This window comes from Falco rusticolus, chromosome 4 (genome assembly GCF_015220075.1).
Source record: "Falco rusticolus isolate bFalRus1 chromosome 4, bFalRus1.pri, whole genome shotgun sequence".
Lineage (NCBI taxonomy): Eukaryota > Metazoa > Chordata > Aves > Falconiformes > Falconidae > Falco > Falco rusticolus.
The window spans coordinates 107,701,876-107,723,630 of record NC_051190.1 but is presented as its reverse complement, the minus strand read 5'-3'; the positions used below and the strand labels follow the sequence as shown (position 1 = coordinate 107,723,630).

The 21,755-nt window shown below is 38.8% G+C and overlaps 1 protein-coding gene across 1 annotated transcript in view; it reads right to left on the bottom strand.

The window, feature by feature from the left end:
* RFTN1 (raftlin, lipid raft linker 1) overlaps nucleotides 1–21,755 on the bottom strand; it is a 95,388-nt gene that overhangs the window by 41,973 nt on the left and 31,660 nt on the right. The window contains exons 3-4 of the mRNA XM_037384860.1: nucleotides 12,806–12,992; nucleotides 2,909–3,017 (exon numbers count right to left, since the gene is read on the bottom strand). Of these exons, the coding sequence (XP_037240757.1) occupies nucleotides 2,909–3,017; nucleotides 12,806–12,992 (296 nt within the window). The remainder of the gene's footprint in view (nucleotides 1–2,908; nucleotides 3,018–12,805; nucleotides 12,993–21,755) is intronic.

Here is a 21,755-nt window from a genome sequence, read left to right as displayed (position 1 = left end):
ACAGCGATCAGAAGTTCAGAAGTTAGCTTTGCTCATTAAAAAGCAAATGAGCAAATCTTTAATTTCTGTTTTGCCTGAGAGCTAAAGACAGGAGTGCTAATACCAATACAGCAGTAAGTACATACACAACAGTTAAGTTACTTCTTTCATTGCCCAGGAATTATGTGACAAAGAGACCATGGGATGGTTGGAACTCTTTAGGACAGGCTGAGCCGCAACAGATCCACATTGATGTGAAAGAACAAACAACGGGGTGATGTCAACACAACATTAAGCTACAGGAAGAGTGTATTCTATGCAACATTATGTCCCCAATACTTAACTGCCTCCTGTCTTCCATGGCTCTTAACCACGGTCAGAAGCCACAGTAGTGGCCAAAATTTACAGAAGAGAGTAAAGAATTGGGACCGAGTCCTAAAGCACAGAAGGATCTCAGCAACAGAACACAGGTTTGACCAGCGAGTCTTTGTCATTTTTTAAATGGTTTACAGTCAACATTGTACTGAGGCACTTTGTTTCAGTGAGCAAGAAGCATTCGCTAGGTGAAATAACATCCTTGTTTCTACTTCATTACTCTTAAACATTTATATGGAGTTACAGAAGAAGAAAAGAGATTACCCATGCTGCATGGCACTGCAGAATTGTTTTATGTTTGCCAGAAGCAAGCAGTTAATATTCAATATGACAGACATTTTCAATGCAACAAAAAGTCAATTGAGAAAAGTAGTCACTAAAATTGCATCCTTGTTCAAACTCCATGTAAACAATACTTGCTCATCTGTGCATAATAAAATATTAAAAATTAGTTTTTCCAGGATAGAGTGGGTTTTTTTCTAGTAAATTCACCGAGAAAATTTTGACTTGTTATTTGTTTTGAAAATATGGCTACTCTATCTGGTATCTTTTTTTTTTTTAAACATAGTAATTTGCAATGCAGTAAGATGGTAAACCTGTGCTAAAAGCCTCTGTTACGAAAAGCTCTGTGATCAAGAATTTGCCTATTCAATTACAGCACTCTATTAACTTCAATTGTATTCCACAGTTTGAGAGGAATTATAGGGTTGTTCTTTTTTAAAAGCAAGTGATTGCCCCCTCTAACAGCTTTTTGTTACTACTTTCCTTGAAGAACAGCCTTTATTTTTCTTTTTTTTTTGTAAACATCTGGTTTATATGCCCTTAAAAGAAACGGACATTTTTGTTGCTCAGACAAATTAGTTAATATGACGATTAATCCCTACTCCCAAACAAGTCCTGTTTCGCCGAGTTAGATTTACATAAAAGTGTTGAGACTTTCACAATGCGTTTAATCAGATATAGACAGTGACACACCACACACTTGACAGCAACAGCTTCAAAGAACTTCAAATTCCTCTACATCAAAAAACATCTGAGGATGAGACACATACTCAGCCTACAGAGAAACAGTAAATATACGTTTCGGCTATTAAAATTTAAATTATTATCTTTCAAAAAGGCATATTCATAACCCCATAATCAAATGGCTTCTACCAACAGAAACTTTGCCGTATCTAGAAAAGCATTCTAAAGAGTCTCAGAACTGGATGTTTATGGAAATAAGATGACTCCTAGATTGTCATTTTGTTTTCATGTTAGCCATACTCTTCCTGAAGTTACAAATGCAAGGAAATTTTCTGTTGCAATGATGCAAAATTTTGCTACCAGTTGTGACAGATAAGCCTTTATTTCTACTCTGACTGAAAGAACTGAAGAACAAAATCAAACATGTTGAAACTGATACACAATAATACACCAGCTTTGTTTAAGTGTGAATATACTGTAAGAGTCCAAGATAGCATCAGAATAGTAGTGCAATACCACATTAAAACCTGAAGTCAATCTGGACTCCAACTTTTCAATCTTAAGTGTTCAGAAAACTTTTTGTTTGTTCTGATACCAAAATCTGTATATCTTTAAGTATGATGATGACGATCATATAGTCATAGCTGCATTATTTTTAATCCAGTTTTTACAATTCACAGTAAAAAGGAAAGATTGAACATGAGCGTAGTCTGTCGAGCTGAGTCCCTATCAAGCTCACACAGCCTGTGATGAAATTTGTTTTACAGAATTTTCTGAACTATTATCACTGCAAGATGGATTAAAGCTAGAAGAGTATGCCTACTCACACTATCCTTGCACCATGTGGCCAAGTAAATATAGTATTTAATGCTAGTTTTTATAACATGTGATAGGACACAACAGATGCTGCAAAATTTGAAACATGCACAATGAATCTCTCTTCACTAAAATGGACATAACCTGCTAATTTCCAGTCTGGCAGAATATTACAGCATCAAAAATAATTTTAAAAAGAAGGCGACAAATAAACAATTGCAGGTCTCTCTTCAATACCCCAGCATATAGAAAAGTTCATTGAAAGCCACACTATTCTGGATGACAAAGGGTTTTAGCTTACCAGTACCATTTCTAATTACTAACATCATGTGATAATGAAACAAAACTTAAGTAATCTGGGGGATTCTGGGAGTTAATAGGTCTTTTAGCTACAGTACTATCCAACAGGATATTTTGACACTAAACCAGAAATTATATATATTGTTTCAACTTAAAATGTCTATTACAGGACTGTCTTCTACACTGGTGACCTAATTAATATAATCTGAGAGAGGTCATTCTCCTGTAGTCAGTTTCTATAATAATATGATCAAATATTATTTTTCTCTCAATAAACATAATTGCCCTTCAGATATTTAAAATCACAAAACACCTAATTCTACTGCAGTGTTTCAACTGCACAAAGTGTACACATATTCCTATTGTCAGACTGACAGAACTAGAAGCAATAATTATAGTGCAAAATCATACTGTTTTATATATAGTGCAAAACCAAAAAGTGTTTTGTTGTGTGGTTTTTTTTTTTACTCACTTTCTTAATAAAATCAGGTATCTCCTTTTTGTCTGAAAGTTGGTTTAAAGAGGAGCAGCATTCTACCTCCAAGACATATCCTTCACTATGGACATCAGCTTTTGAAGACCTAAACAGGCAGACAGGAAAAAAAGAATTAGTTTCTGTTGTTAACACTGGATACCCAGACACGTCCTTTATAAACATTTCTCACGGAAAGCTAAACTTTAGACAGAACTTCAGCCCCGGTACATTGACTCCATTGAGCTCAACACAGTTCTGACAAGCAGCAGCTACAGCATCTCACTTAATTGCTAGGGAAAGAAATCATACCAATGACTGCGGATGGTGGAATGTCTTGGGGACTTCCAAATTTCTTTATCTGTCCAAGAAACACTTTGTCAACCTGGTATCAAGGAGATGCAGAGGTGACGCAACTCAGAACACGCAGAAAGCGGGTTCCAGTGCAATGAGCTGACAGATGCTCTGGGCCCCACATATATTGGTGAGGTTTACACAGGTATAAGGAAGAGTGAAGCTTGCCCTTGAACCACTGTCTCCTAATTCCCCCTCTCCCCCTCAATGGCTCCCTGGGCTCTGATTTTCTGCAGTTTTTGGAGGACCCATTCCCAGCTTCTTTGAAAGGAGTAAGAGTTATCTGTGATACAGATTATATCCATAAAAATACAGTGATTCTTGCTGCAACTGCTTAAAATGACCTGTTTATTTTTTCTCCTTTAACTAGCACTTACTTTGAAATACACTTGCTGCTTGTGAATATTTAAGGAAACAGGAGACAGTGAATTCTTCCTCTAAACTTCACTAGGGCTCATGAAAGAAATTCCATCAAATACCACGGCACCCTGTTAGGAACATTATTTTACAGAACACACGTAACAGATCCTACTGAAGGCTACAGAATCTTTAGTTAAAACCTTCCAACAGAAGTACTTTATACTACCAAAAAGAATTTTCCATGCTTTCAAGTAAAACATGTCCAGATATGTTAAAAGCAAGTCTTTGTCTATACTGGTAGAAAAATCTAAGAGCCTATTCTGTCAAAAACAAAAGTCATAGTTTTTCGTATGAAAATAATAAATAGCTGTGGATGTCACAGACCACAAAATAATTTTCTGAGTAAATCCAGGTGGGCAAGAAATTCTTTCCAGCCTCTATACAATAAACAATACATTTCAGATATGAATCATAAAGTATTTCACAAAGATCACAGAAGTCTCTCAACCCCTTTGAATATTATTAGCATAAACATAGAGAATTAGCTAAATATAACTACAGGTAAATTCTATACTGAACAGAAATTATTATAGTTTTGGGTTTATTCATTTAATGGGACTACTTTCGGGACCACTTTCCTTCCAGACTATGAATTAGGACCCCCCAAATATGCACATCTATCAAGATCACAGAAGTCAGAGGAAAAGTCAAGAGTAGAGCTCAGATCTCCTGCTTCAGTCCTGTCCCTGCACTTGCATCCCCCGTTCTCTTCTGAAGAAGGACCGAGAGTAATCATTTGAGAAATAAGAGACTCCAGAGTACGGCTTATTGGGTTATCAGTTTTATATCTCTGGAAGTTACTGGGGGTCCAATATGTAATATATTTTAAAATTAAAACAATGGTTTTCGTTTCCACTTTCCCATCATATACAATTTCTCAACAAAAGCAAGAAAAATAGAAATGCTGAGATAAGTTTAGTTACAAAAATGTATAAGCCCCAACAGTTTGAAAGATCTTCCTTTTCTTCTGGATGTACAGTCAGTGACTTCTTCCTCTTCCTTCCCTCCTCCTAGGTTGGAAAACTGAATCTTCCCCCCTTCATTGTCTGCAAATATTCGAGTTATTTTAATTACCTTTGTTCCTTTAATAAAAAAATCCCTGGGTTAATTAGAAATGGCCCAGCTCTGAAAGAAGCACAACTGGACACAGTAATGCTGCACTCGTGTTGGAAACGAAGACAAACCAGAGAAGCTGGTACACCCTGACACATTACAACACCTTGTGCTCACTACGACACATTTTGCGATACCTGAGGGAACAGAAGGGACAGTGCAAACACCACCAGCACTTCACCTACAGTGGGGAAGGGCAGTCTCCTGCCTGCCGCCCCAGAAGAGGACAAACCACTGGTTAATCGTGGAGACTGACAGAAAAATTCACTGTATCTTATACACCCTCAGCTATGTTTTTCTTCATTAAAGACTTCATCATTTGTTTCTCTCCATTGATTTTTCTGAAGAAGGATTTTTCTGTCACCGTAGGTACCCTCAGTGACCACCATGGCCATCTTAACCATGGTGTTGCGAAGAGCTGAGAGGGAACATCAGCCTGGTGCTGTACAGGGGGACGGCGTTTGCAGCCCAGGGGAGGAGGGCACCCTCAAGCATTACAGAAAAGGCTGAGTACCACAGACTTAAAGACAGTGGCATCTTGAATCCTAAATAGGACCTCTAGTGCCACTAAAGAAGAAGAAAATACATAGAATAAATAAGATATTCATTTATAATGGGGAGTTCACTGGCCAAAAATATTTTACGATGGTTGTTTCAGTAGGCTGTCATTTCCTGCACAGCTGTTTGCAGTTAAGCGCCATTTCATGGTAGATAAACCATAACCGGCTGTAGAGTACCAGTAACTTACACAGTAACTATTAAAGCTGACAACTCAGTGTCTGTTACAAACTGGATTTCCAATCCTTTTCAGATACAAGAAGGAAATGAGGGAGCCAACATTTGGTCCTAATCTTCCCGATGTTCTCCATGCCCATAAACTCGGCAAGCCAATAAGCACACTTGTAAGCTGTGCAGACTCTCCAAAATGACTATTTGATTAAGGTTATGCTAAGAATATAAGTGCAGTTTTGAGATTTTCCACTATGTAGGAACAGCTCTACAGTTCAAAATGCAACTGTACTTTTACAACAAACTGATCTACGTTACAAAAAACCAAGCCCACATCCAGATGATTAACCAGAACGGTTGGTATCTGGATAATTTCAGGTTAAAAACCTAGTAAAACTAGAGTATCTGAAAACCAAGAAGGCAAAAATTAAAAACGCAAAGGTTTTATGATGCCCACCCAACAAACACCCAGGGTTTTATAAAAATAAAAGCAGGTATATTGTATTATGACAACCTCATCTCTAATCCACGTGACACTGTTTTAACTTTATTACCTAAACATTTTCTTTACTAGGAATTTTCTCATATAGGAAACTTTGTCACTGGAATATATATTATTTGTTAGTAAATTTTTATAAACTTTTTTTAATGTCTGTCTATAGAGTTTCTTGAGAAAAGTGCAGGCACATATGGATACATAGGCATCTTTAACGTGCAGTGTTTATAATTTTGAGAACACAGATGAAAGAACATTTATTTTGGGTGAATGTTAGAAGTTATTGTGAGGAAATATGTATTTCTTTGAACTTGAAACAAATAACAAGCTTTAAAAACTCAAGCCATTGTCCCTCGAGCTAAAGGAAGATATCTGTTGACTCTTGGGTATGGAATAAATATTATTTTTTCAGCAAGCTGAAATCAGCCTGCTGAGAGCAACAACACACGCTGCATTTGCACACAAAATGTGTATGATCCTAACGCTGATGAAGACAAAGTCTGACATTTGACGTCTTCAAGATTAAATCCTATGTGAAAACCAAATAGATACACATACACACACACACGCGTTTACATTTACATTAAAAATACATTGTACCAATGCAAAGTATCTACTTTCATCAACTCAAGCAAGCACAGCAGCACTACAGTAGATCACTGACATTTTTTGTCAGATTGTGTCATTGTAAAACACCTTCCTTCAGCTGGAGGTCCTAGGGGTCTTCTGTAGCACATTTCAGGGGTGAAGGAGAAGGGGACTGGGAACAGTCAGCACAGGTGTAGCAAGGGTAGATCATACCTGACTAACCTGATGGCCTCTGGTGTTAAAACGAGCGGGTTTGTGGAAGAGTGGAGGGACGCAAGTGGCTGTCATTGGAGGCAATTTTAGCAAGAGGTTTGGCACTGGCTCCCACACTATTCTTGTATGCAAGTTAGGATACTATAGGCTGGAAAACCAGAGGAGTGAAAACAGTTCCATGGTTAATGGTGATGCCCCATCTGGAGGCCAGTGACTAGTGGAGTCCCCATCCAGGGGTCTGCAACCAGGGACATGTCACGTTGAACATGTTCATCGATGCCACAGAGGAGGGGACAAGGTGTGCCTCTTGCCAAGTTTGCAAATGACATCGGAGCAGGGGGCGCAGCTGATGAGGCAGAGCGCGCACTCCAAGAAAGCTCCAGGCCACTGTGTGCATTTTATACAGGGATGTGCCACTGAAGGTCAAACGTGGCATGAAAAATTTTCACATAGAGCGTGAAATTTTCACATAGAAATATCCATCACAAACTCAAAGACAGACTTGCTAGGCAGAGGCACCAGTCATGGCTCAAGGCTCTATGCACTAAATTCCACAGAAAGCCAGAGGAAGAACTCCCTGTTTCCAGTGACTAGCAAAAAAGCTTGAACAGAAGAAAAGCTTTTGGGGGCTAGAAGGTGTGAGAATGTTTTAGAAACATTTTCCTTTGCCTCTGGAAGGCAAATGTGCAAATCCAAATGCCAGAGGACCAAACCAAGACTTCACAAAGCATAACACTTATGGGGGCTGCTGCTTCTTCCCTACATAATTATGTCTTTTCATATTTCATCCATTCCTTAGTACAATACAGGTTTCCTTTTATTCATGGGAAGGGCTGTTCACTGCTATATTACGAGGGGAGTTTAGTATGACTGGAAAAAGAGTGAGAGAGTTGGTTTTTCAGGTGTGAAAGAACAGAATTTCCCCTCCAGTTAACATAATTAAGCAAATACCAAGTGGACACTGACAAATGGAAATACAAACATAGCATCAAAGAAGCAATACAATGACTACTGTTTTGTTTAAGTCATTTCACATTGCATGTTTAAGCCATTTCAGTCTTTTGCATTTACACCACGCCACTTTACGTTTTCTATAAACCCATTTTCTAAATTTTCTGTAAATCCAGACTTTAAAATGACACAAAGGACACAAAAATTTAGCTGTATCTCAGAAGATGCCATTAATTGAAACCACTTGGAATTAACATTGCATACCAACAAAAAAAACCCCAACCCTGTAAAAATCCTGTTTTACTATTAAACTTTTGAACTCACTCTGTCAAATTCTTTTGCAGATAAATACAATTATTTTTGGCCTAGTGATGACAGTTTACATTTCATCGGGATTAATTGGTATAGGGAAATTATAGAAATAGAATCAGAATCATCTCATCAAATGAATCACTGGAACACCTGACACCTCATTATTTTACAGAAAGGGAAAACAGCTGCAAAGTTGCTTGAGGTAAACATAGAAGTCTACTCTAAAAAAAAATTACTCTTAAATTATACTACTTAGTCTACTAATGTTTCCCTGCCGATTGCTTTACTGATTGGAGGCAAAATCTGTAGAAGGGTATGTCCTAGGAGATAGATGGAACAACAGAAAGACAGACCTCTTTGGAATTCAATTTATATCCCCTGCCACTCTCCTGTGGTGAAATAGGATAGTTCTGACATATTTGCAGATGCTCTAAGCAGACCGTTTATGAGCCTGGACCATGTCTCTTTCCTACTGGAAGAGAATGGAACTTGTTTTCTAGTGCACAGTATTTAGAAAGAGAAATCAAAACATTTTAATGGACATTAAATTTAGAATCTTTAAGATACCAGACAGGGGAGTGACACTACGGGGCACTGGGAATAAATTAGAGCAGTTTTGTGCTATGATTTTATTACAATTTTGTTCAAAGGCTGACTGCAATTTCTTCAGCCACAAGCTCTCCAAAATAGTAATGCACATAAAAATCTCTGTTTTAGGTGTCTTATATTAAAAACTAGTGAGTATGGAAATAAAAAGGCAAAGAAAGAAAGGTCATTACATGCAAGAAGACCTAACCATCTCTGTTCCTTGGGGGAACATACATGAAATCCATGCTACTCTCCTTATCTTGGTTAGCCAGAACTTTCCAAATGCACAGACCTTCCCCTGTCCCTTCCACCAGGAGAGACGTGCTGTCACATGTTCATGCTTTCCAGGGTACCACCATACATCCCCCTTCCTGAGATTCTTGTCTTCAAGCATAAATCAGTGTGAACCAACTTTTCTCAAGTGTGAACCAATGCAAACCAGGAGGCCAGGGACTATACTGCACACCTGGAGCCTTCAGCCAAAAAAAAAAAAAGCCCTAAAAACCTGGGCTTGAAGATTTTTCTTTGCATATTATTTTATGTGTTCTCTGAGAAACTCAAGTATACAGCACCGACAGTAAAAGCCAATTGCTTTTTAATTAAGATGTCCATTGAAATTTAGAGATAGAAAGTATCCACCGGAACATTGAAGTTATTATTCTCTTATCTGACTTATTCTATTCAACTTCCAAACCAAATCAACTGGCTAGTGTCCACAATGCAATTAGGTGCTACAGAAATATTTAAAATTTATTACATTCAATTTAATAAGAGCAATGGCAGAGTCCTTCAGCTACTTGGTAAACTACCTTCATGCCAAGTGCCTCTAAAGAATTAAACACTCCTACATGACTTCATTTACTTTAATTGAACTTAATACAATTGTTTGCACTGCAAAAAGTGTAGATGTTTCAAAAATAAATCTGTCCTTTATTTTCATATTCTCCCTAACATTTCCAAGGAACAAACCTTGCTTTTCAATATTTACAGCTTCCATATACGTTAGGAATGTGTTTCTTTAAATGTCCTAGAGCAGGAATGACTTCCACTTCCTTATTTACCAGAAATCATTAGACAGCTAAGATAATGAAGGCATGTACATATCAGTGCAGATCAAACACAAAACCGTTGTAGTAACTTTAAAAGTCACCTTAAATGTACAATGACACCGCAAATTTACAGTGAGTACTTTAAAACTCCAGGACGAAAGCAAAATCGGAGTAACAACACTAATAGGTACTTTTTTCATGAGTTTTAACGCATAATATGTCTAAGTGCTATTTCTTCCATTTTACTCTTCAACAAACTAAGGTACTGCAAGTCTCGGTGACAGCAGCAGCATGTGGTTCCTGACACACGACATGTGCTGCAGCCAGTATAGCCTCTTCTTACCTTTTGAGAGGCAGTGCTGTAACACTAAGCCCTCAAAATACGAGTCAACAGTATTCATTTTAAAACAAAAAAACCGACATATAAAGATGCAACACCGATTAAAGACCAATACAAGAGTTCAGTTCTGTCTCTGTATACACAGAATTGATATTGCTGTACTAAAGAGGCACTAATACAACAGTTTCATTTCTGTTCCATTCAGGCAACAAAAATAGCAAGGTGAGATATATGTACCCGGCACCTGCCAGACAGCTGACATATGAAGCATGTAGCACTGGAGCCATCCATGGTAAAACACCTGCAGTAAAAAAGGAGCTACAGCCTCAGGTTTTTTGCAGAGTGGGCCCCACACCAAGGCACAGAGCTTTTTATGACTCCTTGGCTCCCCATGAACGCCTGGCACCACCATTACGGAAAACAGCAGGGGACCACTTTGTACATCAAAGCATAAATAATGTTACTAACGATCCTACAACGGTACCTGGACTACTTACACTCCTAAAATCTTATGACAGAAATAAACACTCATCCGATCAACACAAATACTAAGCAGACCTTAACCGTGACCCAAGACTTCAACTGTTTTATATAGAGACAGCCTACAACTGCCAGAGACCTGATAGTCCTCAGTGGGGAAAAAAAAAAAAAAAAAAAAAAAAAAAAAAAAAAGTAAAATTGACAGTGTAACAAGAATGGTTAATAAAAAAAAATAACAGTATGTCTTTTTTTTTTTTTTCCTCCTGTTGCATTTTTGTTTTCGCCCCCGCTGTCAGTGGAATGTGATAATCTCTATGCAGGCCATAGTCATCTAAAATCTGCAACACCCACCTGCCTTCATTGCACTTGGCAATGCAAACACTCATTGCACCCACACACTATGGAAGGAACTTCACAGCTTCTCCCATTCTCTCAGCCAAACTCAGGAACATTTAAACTACTACATGAAACACCAAACTGATGTCATTTCCCTTTCTGGTACTTCTCTGTTTTTTCCCGCTGCACCGAGTCTCTTCCGCTTCCCTAGGCAGTCAGAAGTGACAGATAAGAGAATGCAAAGAAATGGAGTGTGAATGTAAAAGGAAATCTAATTGGTTCAAGACTCTCTGCTGTCTTCAATTTTGTACAGTCATTTACAGCTGTCTAGAGTGTGTGAAACACTGGCACCCAAGTGAGTGAGTAGGCAATTAAGATTTTGTACTCTTTCAGAATCATTCTGCACAGATGTAAACTACTGGATACGGTACAAGACAGCAGTGACACACGGAGCGCTCTGGCTTGAAGAGAAGATCGCTCTGCTGAGAAGGGTGCTGCTTCCCCCTGATGTCTTCACAGCTTAGTCCTGGATGATGCTGAACCCTTGGACCCCAGTCCAGCAGAAGTGCTTAAGCGCTTACTTAACATTGCCAACTTATGCATGTAAATACTTTCATTATTTGCAGCAGGGTATTCCGCAGGCAGGGAAAGCAAGGCCCCAAAACCAGGCAAGCTCAGCCCAGCATTACTCAGGAAATCCATTGTTCAGCCAAACGTTTTATGGAATGGAAACCCTTTAAACAATAATATCAGGCAAGCCAGCATGAAGCTCTGTAGTAATAAAACTAAAAGCAAGACAAGGTAAACTGAGAGTTATTTTAGAAACTAAAGTTGCCTGTGACCCCCAACGCCCACATATATTTGCTAATGAAATGCAAAACTTTCTCCTTAGGTCACAGACTGAAGTTCAACCCCATCTATAATTGCTACCGATTGATTACCAGGCTGTAGCAAATTGAATAGTGGTTTTACTTCAGTTTTAAAAAGGTATCTAAAACAGTTACATCCTTTCTTTCAAGCGTCAGCATAAAGAGAGAGGATTGACAAATAGAGGTTTAGTTATCCCCAGCCTTCAGTACAGGTCACTGTAAGAAGGGGTGGACTGGGGAATGCAACTAACGTAGGAAAACCGTACAGAAGGGCTGCAACAACACAGCTAGCTAGAGAGTTGTGAGCGGTCAGATAACATTAAATTATGTTTTAAATCATTAATTAAAAATCATAAATATGTTTATGAATATTCACATTCTAATTTTCTTCTGGGCTACTTAGGAGCACATTCTATTGATTATTTTTTTTTAAATCCAGATTAAAACATAAAAGAACATTATTCCTGTTTGTTTATTCATCTTCAGACTTTGATTACATAAAACACTCCTAATACATTTTAAGAGACTAAACAAAATAGGGGAGTCATCTTTTTATTTAGGGAGTTTCCACCCACTGAAAAATTAAATGAACTTGTATTGTTTAGAGGAAAGATGAGCCTAAAGTCTAGGCATAAATTTAAGAAGTATGCATTAGTACTGCAGTTCTCAAATTAATTGCATTAACTGTAACCATAAGTATGCCTTTTCTAAGCAAACATTTCTTCTGTCTTAATTTAATCTAATAAACTCTTAAAGGGTACCAACAGGACCATCATCACAAATTGTCAGGCGCAGGGCTTGTTTGTTTCCCTCTCACGACAATGCATCCCAAAATATGGACCACATTTCAGCTTTTTATTCTCCGAGTCATCTGCCAAACTGCAGATGAATTGTAAAGATGAAGAACATGTTAAGCTTATTCAAGCCCAAAGAAAAAAAGAAAAAAAAAAAAAATCAAGTCTTGCACAGTAAACTCTGCTGTAATTTCCTGATGTAGGTCAAAACTCAGCAGGAAATCACATTGTCTATTTTTATCCCAGTTCATTGGAAGTGCTTTACCTTTCTGTTTTCTTGATAAGCACAGCCCTGAAGATTTGTTCCTGGGGAGTTTTCTCTTTTTCATCAGTTGGTTGCACGAAAGGGTGGACAGCAGCCAAGACAAAGCCCTGCTGGTACAATTCTTGCAGCTGAGCTGGAAGATCACGCAAAGAGGAGAGCTTGATTGCAGATGATCCTGGCAGCTCAGCTGGAAACAAAAAAGAAATTGGTCAATAATCCTACACTGGACTATCACGGTTTTTTAAGCTCAGGCTCTTCAGAATCAAGCAAGCTTCACACTGATCTACAATATTAACACAGAAATTGACCCTTCCTGAAGCCCATTTTATATTTCAGATTTTAAGCAGGCTGTCTTGGCGAAGGACTTGTCTCACACAAGAGACTGCTGCAATTAAACAAGAAGTCAGATACATTAAAATGCCAAATTCACTATGTAGTCTGGCAGAGACGAAGTGGAGGATTTAGTAAAAACAAGGCAGTTGGTCAAAAGATATTCTAATTTTTAGTAGTTGTCATAGTAATGCCAGTTGAGGACAGCAAGCCATGAGTCAAAAATATAAAACAAGAAAAAGGGGAGAGTCAACGAAGGTAGAACATGTCAAATTCAAAAGCAATAAACAAAATATTCCATCTACATGAAAGCTGTACTATCAGACTAAGAGATCGCTGACACAAAATGCTGTTGAGATTAAATACCTACCAAGATGTCTAAAGAGTACTTTGTTTCAGAATAAGACACTAAACTTTATAACTCAGGGTTTAAGCAAACCTACACGTATTAGAGATGAGGACGAGACCTTGTACATGAACATAGTCCTTCCCCAGTCTGCTTACTGGGGGGTTTTATGCCTTCCTGTGAAGCATTCGATGCTGACTCCAGTCAGATCCTTGAGATTCAGGTACTGCGGTCAGTATGGCAATTGTCCTTATTTCCTTGGAGTCTTGTGGGCTTCGAAAGAAAGCCCCATAAATCACCTAAAACAACCTTCCATTCTCTTTCTCTCTACATCAGTAATTCTTCATATGTTTTCCATATCTTACAGGAAAAGAGATCTTTCTTTCCTGACCTTTGCCGTTTCATTTCAATTTCTCCTGGAGGGTATTTGTTATTTCATCCCTAACCATGCTAGAGCACATAGGGTGGTGAGGTTCCGGGTGGTTTCCTCTCCCACTGAAACCAATAGGATGGAAACGTTGCAAGAAACATGACAGAGGTTCCCAGCACCTTGCAGGTCTTTTGTTAAAAAAAAAAAAAAAAAAAAAGAGAGAAAGCACTGGAGAACATTTTCTATGAAAGAAGCCAGCTATGCAAAATAAGGTTTCATTGTACTGCTTTTTTCATCAAACTGTGTGGCTACCCTTTATGAATAATGAAAGAGGTTGTCAAAAAACTAATAAATATTCAAAACCAATAATAGAGAGGAATGATTTAAATAATAATAGACTAGATGTGCTTGGTATGCTTTATCTTCATATAAGACCATGTTCCAGAAGAGGATAATGGAACTTTTTGACCAAGAACTACAAGATGCAGAATTTTTATTATTTCTGCAAATAAAATGAGAAATCCAAGCAACATGTACATTGACAGACAATAGGGCTCTACCTTCTACAACAGCATACAAATCACTTCAGAGTCATAAAAAGAGATGGCATGATGAATAATGCATAATGAATAATAAAACTGACTGTTATTCACTGGACCCTACTGGGGATCAAAACGGGGAAACCCATACATTAGAACTACTTTTTCTCTCCTGTGGCTCAGAGACTCCAAAAATTTCAGACTATGCTGCAAATAATTTAATTAATTAAAAGAATATAAAAGCCAGAACAGATTTCTAAATGAGGCATTTAAGTGAATACAATGGAATGGCTAAACACAAATCAGCAATGTTAATTTTGGTAATGATGCTCCACTTTTTAACAACCATCTATGACAACTGGTGCTTGCCTTGCATATGTGTCTAGTATCTGGATTCTTCTGAGCATGCCTCTGTAAAACTAGTAGAAAGTCTAGTTGTTAACATGGGAGAGCAACTGCTTCCTCCTGAAAGCTAAACTTGAGGGAAAAGTGTGAAAACACATGGAATTGGAGCCTTGGGATGTACATTTGATGATTGAAAAAGAAAGGTAACAGAGACAGGAGGGATCATCCAGCAAGTCCATCTTATTACCTAGGGAGGCCAGATCAGCTCTAGTTTAGCTATTTCTCACAATTTTTCTCATCTATTTTTAAAAAACCTTTAGTAATAGAGATTCACAAGCCCCCATAAGTCATGTTTCAGTACTTCTCTGGTCTTACTATTCAAAACTTTTTCCTAGCACCTGGCCCAAATTTGCCTGTCTGAAATTCAAGAGTGCTGCTTCCTCACTAGAGTATTTCTTTCTTGCACCAGCATTTTACAATTCCTGATACCTGTCACACCTTTATCTTACCTTCTTTAGATTGTATAAACTCAGTCCTTTCAATGTTTCCTGTTCCCTTGTGTTTTCTAGATTTCTAAATAATTTTTGATGGTTCTCTCCTGCTTCCCTTCAACTGGTCCACATCCTTCTTCAGGTATCTAAGAGTCACCACAGTGATCCAGTACAAGCCTCATCACGGCTTTGTAGAATGGAAAAGGTCTTTCATGCTTATTATACATCCCATGTCAGTTTGCATCATTTGGGGGGGGAAGGAAATTCTTTTCCCCACAACTAGCACTGGCCAAATGTCCCTACTCTTAGTGATTTTTAGAGTTTTTTCTTTCAGTTTTCAAAGGTGATTCTGACGTCCACAGTGCAAACAGCACTTCTCAGGTCAGCAAACCTCAATAAACATAGTCAGCAGTCTATTGCTGGAATAGTTAAATGAAAGCAGTGAATTTTAACAGGCTCTGGACCAAACCATTTTAAGCCTTACAGTTAATACGTCTTTGCAGTGTGATGCTGAATTACTGCTAATTTTGCCTTGGACTAGAGATCCTTCAAAAAGACAAGGAAGTTCCTCTTACACAATCAAGGCCCACAAAGTCTACATGAGTTTCCTGGGTCTGCAGACCTGTGCTGTGCGTTCTCGTTGCTCTCCCACAGACAGACTGGTTTGTGTGATGCATATTCCTCCCCAGAAATCTGTGCTATTCAGCATCCTCTGAATATTTGATAAATTATTTGTTCCAGTATCTTTCTAGGCATTAAGTTAGGCTAAAAATCATACAGGTCTCTTCTAAAGTAGGTTGGAAAAGGATGTCACACTTGCCTGGAAAGTCACATTCATCCTCCAACAGTCTTCAAACTTAAACAGTCAGATTTCAATTATTTCTTCAGCTGATTCCTTTAAGTGGCTTACTTTAGGTTCAATCTACTTGAAAACACCGAATTTATGGAACCAGTTGCTGATCTAGTCTTTCATTATTTTACTTCAGAAAAATGCTAACATTTTCAGAAAACCTGAAAACTTCCAATAAAATCCATTACATCTTTTGTTTTAGTTGTTAAAGAGAATTCTAATCATGCCACTTTCGAGAGAACAAGGAAAACCAAAATTGTGTACAACACAGACTTGCATAAAAGAGCAAATGAAAAACCAAATAAAACCTTGTATAACTCCAGAAGTTACTATAAGCCTCTCTTTTGCCAAAAGATAAATCTGAATTCTTTTAGCAGCCTCCACATTGCTTCTGAAATGCAGCTAGCTCCAAGTTTTATATTCTGCTTCACGTTTCCTTATTTATTGTTGCACTTCACAGCCTGACCTCAGAAGATTCCTTTGTTCGTTCTGTCTACATCTAGACTAGTGTGTAAGAAACTTGTAAATTACAGATGCTGTGGTTTTCGATTTCGCTAAGGCTGAAAGAGGAAATATAAGTGTTGACTGCTTTTTCAACTGATTACTAGGCAAATTAAGCTTGTTGCCCGACCGATAATTGAAGCTGAAAACACTGACAGCAAGCCTTGGATACATACAGAAAACTACAGCTTAGAGATCCCTTTAAAACAAAAGAAACTGTGTGTTACACACTGTAAGGTGACTTTCCTGGGTCTGGGGACTTGCACATTCTTTGCTGCTAATGTAAGAACCCATCCAAACACTCACACCGTCCCCACCTTGCCACAGAAAAATCAATAAAAGGATTGAGTTGACATAAAAATCTACAATTTGAGTCATGTATATTTGAAAGAGGACATCTCTGCAGCTCCAAAAAGCAATTTATGGGAAATGGAGGAAGGTGGTGCAGTCTGCCACAGGGATCCTGAGGGACTGAGAGCAGGCTGAGAAATATGGTTGGGGAGACAGGTATTGGAGAGAACTGGTTCTCCTGTGTTAAGGAGCTCCGCTTTCCCTCCCAGTGGGTCATCCAGGGCTGCTATCACAGAGGTCAAACAGCCACCGACCAGCTTCAAACAAGCATCTCGTATGACTTTTGACAATTGCGCTATGGTCCATGCTGAAGAGGTAGATACATCCCAATCAAATATTAACAGAAAAGACAGTTACAGCAACTGTCCCCAACAACTAGGCTACTTTTTCTATATTGAAACAATAGATTTGGGTACCTTTGAGATGTGATCACCCAACACTTTCAAAAAAGAAAAGCATATTATGCTTTATAAAATAAAGCATGGATTCACCTGTTAGCCCATGCTTAATAATGAAAATCAACTACAGTAAATCTTTCATATATATATCTACACACACATATATACAGTACATATATATAAAAAAAATATATAGACTCAACAGAATCAGATGCTTTTAACTATATTCTGTTTCATAAGCAGCAATTTTCCTTTCTGGCTAGTTATGTTTATGACAAAGCTAAAACAAACTTCATTGGTTTTTAATTTCTTTCTACTTGAATGATAGCTATGCTGCAGGAAAAATAAAATACTAAATGCCAAAATGGCATTTATTTGATTTTTCTTTATGAAATGGTCAAATTCAGGGCCAGATATGTTTTAGTTTCTCAGTGCTTATCCTTAATACTTTATTTAAAAGGACAAGCACATATTTCTACTCTAAATTCCTATTATCCTGTGTTAAGTGCTTACTTGTTTACTCTTACAACACAAATTAAGTGTTGGGATTTTTTGGTCTTCATTTTTTTAACAGTTTCCTGATTAAGCTTTTATGCTTTTATTCCAGTTACAGTTGTTTACCTTAATGATGATTCACATTACACATGAAAATGTTCCACAAAAATAGTGGACTCCTTTCAACTAGTTCCCTTTTAAACTTTTCGTGTTCATCTGCATTTTCAAAAAAAATGTTCCTCATTTTATTATGAAACATTAATAAGCTTTTTTCCTTTATATTAAAACAATCAAAGATTGAATTGGTGTGTATGCACTCTCTGTCTATACTGGGTACAGAAGAAAGCACTTTACACCAATACATGCCCCAAATGTGGTCCTAAACAAAGAAATAGGGTCCTAAACAAAGAAAGGAAGACTGGCAAACTTAACGACCCACGCTATTAAGTGATGCAGCAGCTCAGTTACCTGGTAGCTGTAAGCACAATACTCCGATTTCATAGAACCACAGAACAGTTTGGGTCAGAAAGGACCTTTAAAGGTCATCTAGTCCAACCCCCTGCAGTGAGCAGGGACATTTTCAACTAGATCAGGTTGCTCTGAGCCCCAGAATCCAACCTGACCTTGAATTTTTCCAGGGATGGGGCATCTACTACATCTCTGGGCAACCTGTTTCAGTGTTTCATCAACCTCATTGGAAAAAAAAACCCAAACCCAAACCACCACACAAACCAAAACTATTCCTTATATCAAACGGAAAGAAGGTAGATTTCTATTGCAACATGCCCTACTAAAAAGTTCGTACCCATCTTTCTCATAAGCCCCCTTTAAGTACTGAAAGGCCACAATAAGGTCTCCCCAGAGCCTTCTCTTCTCTAGGTTCAACAATCCCATCTCTCTCAGCCTTTCCTCACAGGAGGGGTGCTCCATCCCTCTGATCATTTTCGTGACCCTCCTCTGGACCAGCTCCAACAGGTCCATGTCTTTCCTGTGCTGAGGGCTCCAGAGCTGGACGCTGAACTCCAGGTGGGATCTCACCAGAGCAGAGGGATAGAACCAGCTCCCTTGGGCTGCTGGCCACGCTTCTTTTCTTTTGATGCAGATCAAGATACAGCTGGCTTTCTGGGCTGCAAGTGCACATTGTTGGCTCATGTCCAGTTTTTCATCCACCAGTACCCCCAAGTAAGTGCTTCTCGGCAGGGCTGCTCTCAACCCCTTCATCCCCCAGCCTGTGTTGATACTGGGGGCTGCTCCAACCCAGGTGCAGGACCTTGCGCTTGGCCTTGTTGAACCTCATGAGGTTCACACGGGCCCCACTTCTTGAGCTTGTCCAGGTCCCTCTGGATGGCATCATCTCCCCTAGGGCATCAACTACACTGCTCAGCTTGGTGTCATCTGCAAACTTGCTGAGGGTGCACTTGATCCCACAATGTCATTTGATCAGGCCTAACAGACATCAGCAGGCTCAGGCCCTTCAAGAAATACAGTTATAACTATTTTCTTTTTCAAAGCGCAGGATGAGGCCATTCCCAAACCCGTGGTCATTCCTGTGAGCCATTCCCGTTTGAGGCACCCAGAGCCAGCCAGCTACAGAGTCACTCACGGTCCTCACCATACCTTTTGCTTCCAACACCACCAACCTTGCAAGCCCCTTCTGCAAAGCTACAGCTGTTCCAGGTGCCTCACGGAAAGGACAATGTCCTCACATCTCCTCTCCAGGATAGCTCAAGGCTCATGCAGCCCTCAGCAGAGGGATGAGGGTGATGGAAGAACAACAAGGGCAATCACAGCGCAGCTCTCCCTCTCCCCGCTGCAGCCTCAAATTGTCTCCACTGGGCAGGGCTGTGCCTGTGAGCTAGCAAGGAGCAAACATTCAGACACACGCTACACACTTTGTCGCTCCCACTCACTACTTCCACGCAGCTCCCTACCCAGCACGATTTTTTTGCTGCTGCCCTTCCAAAGCACCCAGATCTCCCTCCGACACTCTGCAAAGCATGTAGGAGACCACCTGAAAGAATCTGGATAGAGGTCAGGTGTTAGCATCCACAGTCCTTAACAGATCTAGCAACGAGCATGTAAGATGAAAACAAGGTACAAGCAAAATTATGGTCATATGGTAATAAAGTCACTACCCCAACACCATCCGTTGACGTCCTGAAAGGCTTTATAACGGATCTGGCTATTTAGCTCCTGCCTTCAGTGACCACCTCATGGAAAATGGCATTAGTTAACTCTGTTGTGCCTTACTTATCCCGACAAGGTGGTTGTAATTGCCTGTTTTCTGGCAGGAAACTAAATAGCAACAACGAATGGAGACAATAATGTGGGAAAAGACTGTATCACCAAGCACATGTGTGAGTGGACACAAAAATCTGGCCCAAGTCCACAAAATTTCCCAAGTTTCCACACAGGGCACTTCCCGAAGAGGTTTATGGTTGTTCATAACAGCCCTGATCATTTTATAGAATACCAAAGCAAGCACACTTCCTCTATTTAGAATGAGAATTGTTGTTTCTTAATTTAATATTAACTCCTTTCCAGCAAATTTAATCGAATCTACAGCAGACTAAGTTCTAGTAGAGCAAAGCATTGTCTTTGCAAAAAATGTAACTAGAAACTGTCAGAAGATGCAGTTCCACCTACATTCTGTAGGAACATGTCAAATGCAGTGAAGTTTTTAATTTGGATGATGTTCAGAAGTTTAAATAAAAGGTATTAATGTTTTACACGATCAAAGTGGTTAAAGAAGCACATTTTTTTCAGTGGTTCTGTGAATTTCCACTCCTTGAAATTTTGCCATTCCCTTATTACTGTGATATCTCATTGCAATGACAGAAGGCACACACTCCCAACAATTGGGATACACAAACCAACACGGACCATCCTGTCAGGTCTCTCTTCACTTTGCCAAAGTACTTGGGTTTACCTGTGCAGGCTCTGAGGGCTGAACAGTAACACAGGTCCTTGCAGGGAGACAGGTAAACATCAGAATTCACCTGGAGGAAGGTGCAGGGTACAAATTTATTGCAAAGTGTTTGCTTTCATTTAACAATGCGGCACAGACTGAGAAAGATCCCCTCTCTGTATTATAAATCAGAAAGTTTTCAAGGCACTTTTCACTGACTTATGTAGCAGTTGGTTTGGAACAGCTGAAGGAATCCAGATCATCATCCCTTCCAACTAAGAAGGCATGGTAAGGCCAATTCATTACTCTGGAGAGCAGAAAGCAAACTGTTACTTGAATATTATCAAAACACTTATTGACTGATCCTGAGAGAACATGGTTATTTCCTATCAGTATCAATCTAAAAAAAAAATAAATAACGAAGGCATCTATTGCAAAATATCATTCTTTGTTACAAACACTAGGAAACTCTTCTACACAGCACAAATTGTTTGCAAAACAATGCAGTCATGTTACTCTCATTTAACTATAAATATTCTTTCCTCATTCAACACACGAATAGTTTCTTGTCAACAACAACAAAAACCTATCAGAGAATCTGAGTACTTTCAATGAAAATAAAGGCAAACCCACTAATAATACCCAAATCAGTAAACAGATTTCTGGGGAGTTTCGTGAGGCATTCCAAACTGTTTCTGAACTAAAACCTACCAAACACATGCTAAAGCAGTACAACTAACCTAGCAGAAAACATACAGTGCTTCTGAAACTATCACACTGCTTTAATTACCTGAAACACACTAATGTTAAAATTTAATGAGTAAAAGCTCAAGCTTTTCACGTAACAACTATACAATCTGTACTCTAGTCTCTTTTCCTTTCTAATAGGGCTTGAGCTTCTCTAAGGTGTATACAGAGGTTCCTTAATTTCAAGACAAGACAGTCCAGGTGCATTACTGTTCAGGTTGTTTGGCAAAGGCAAGGCACTAGATGTTAACATATCATGTTGCTTCTTTGGTCACGCTA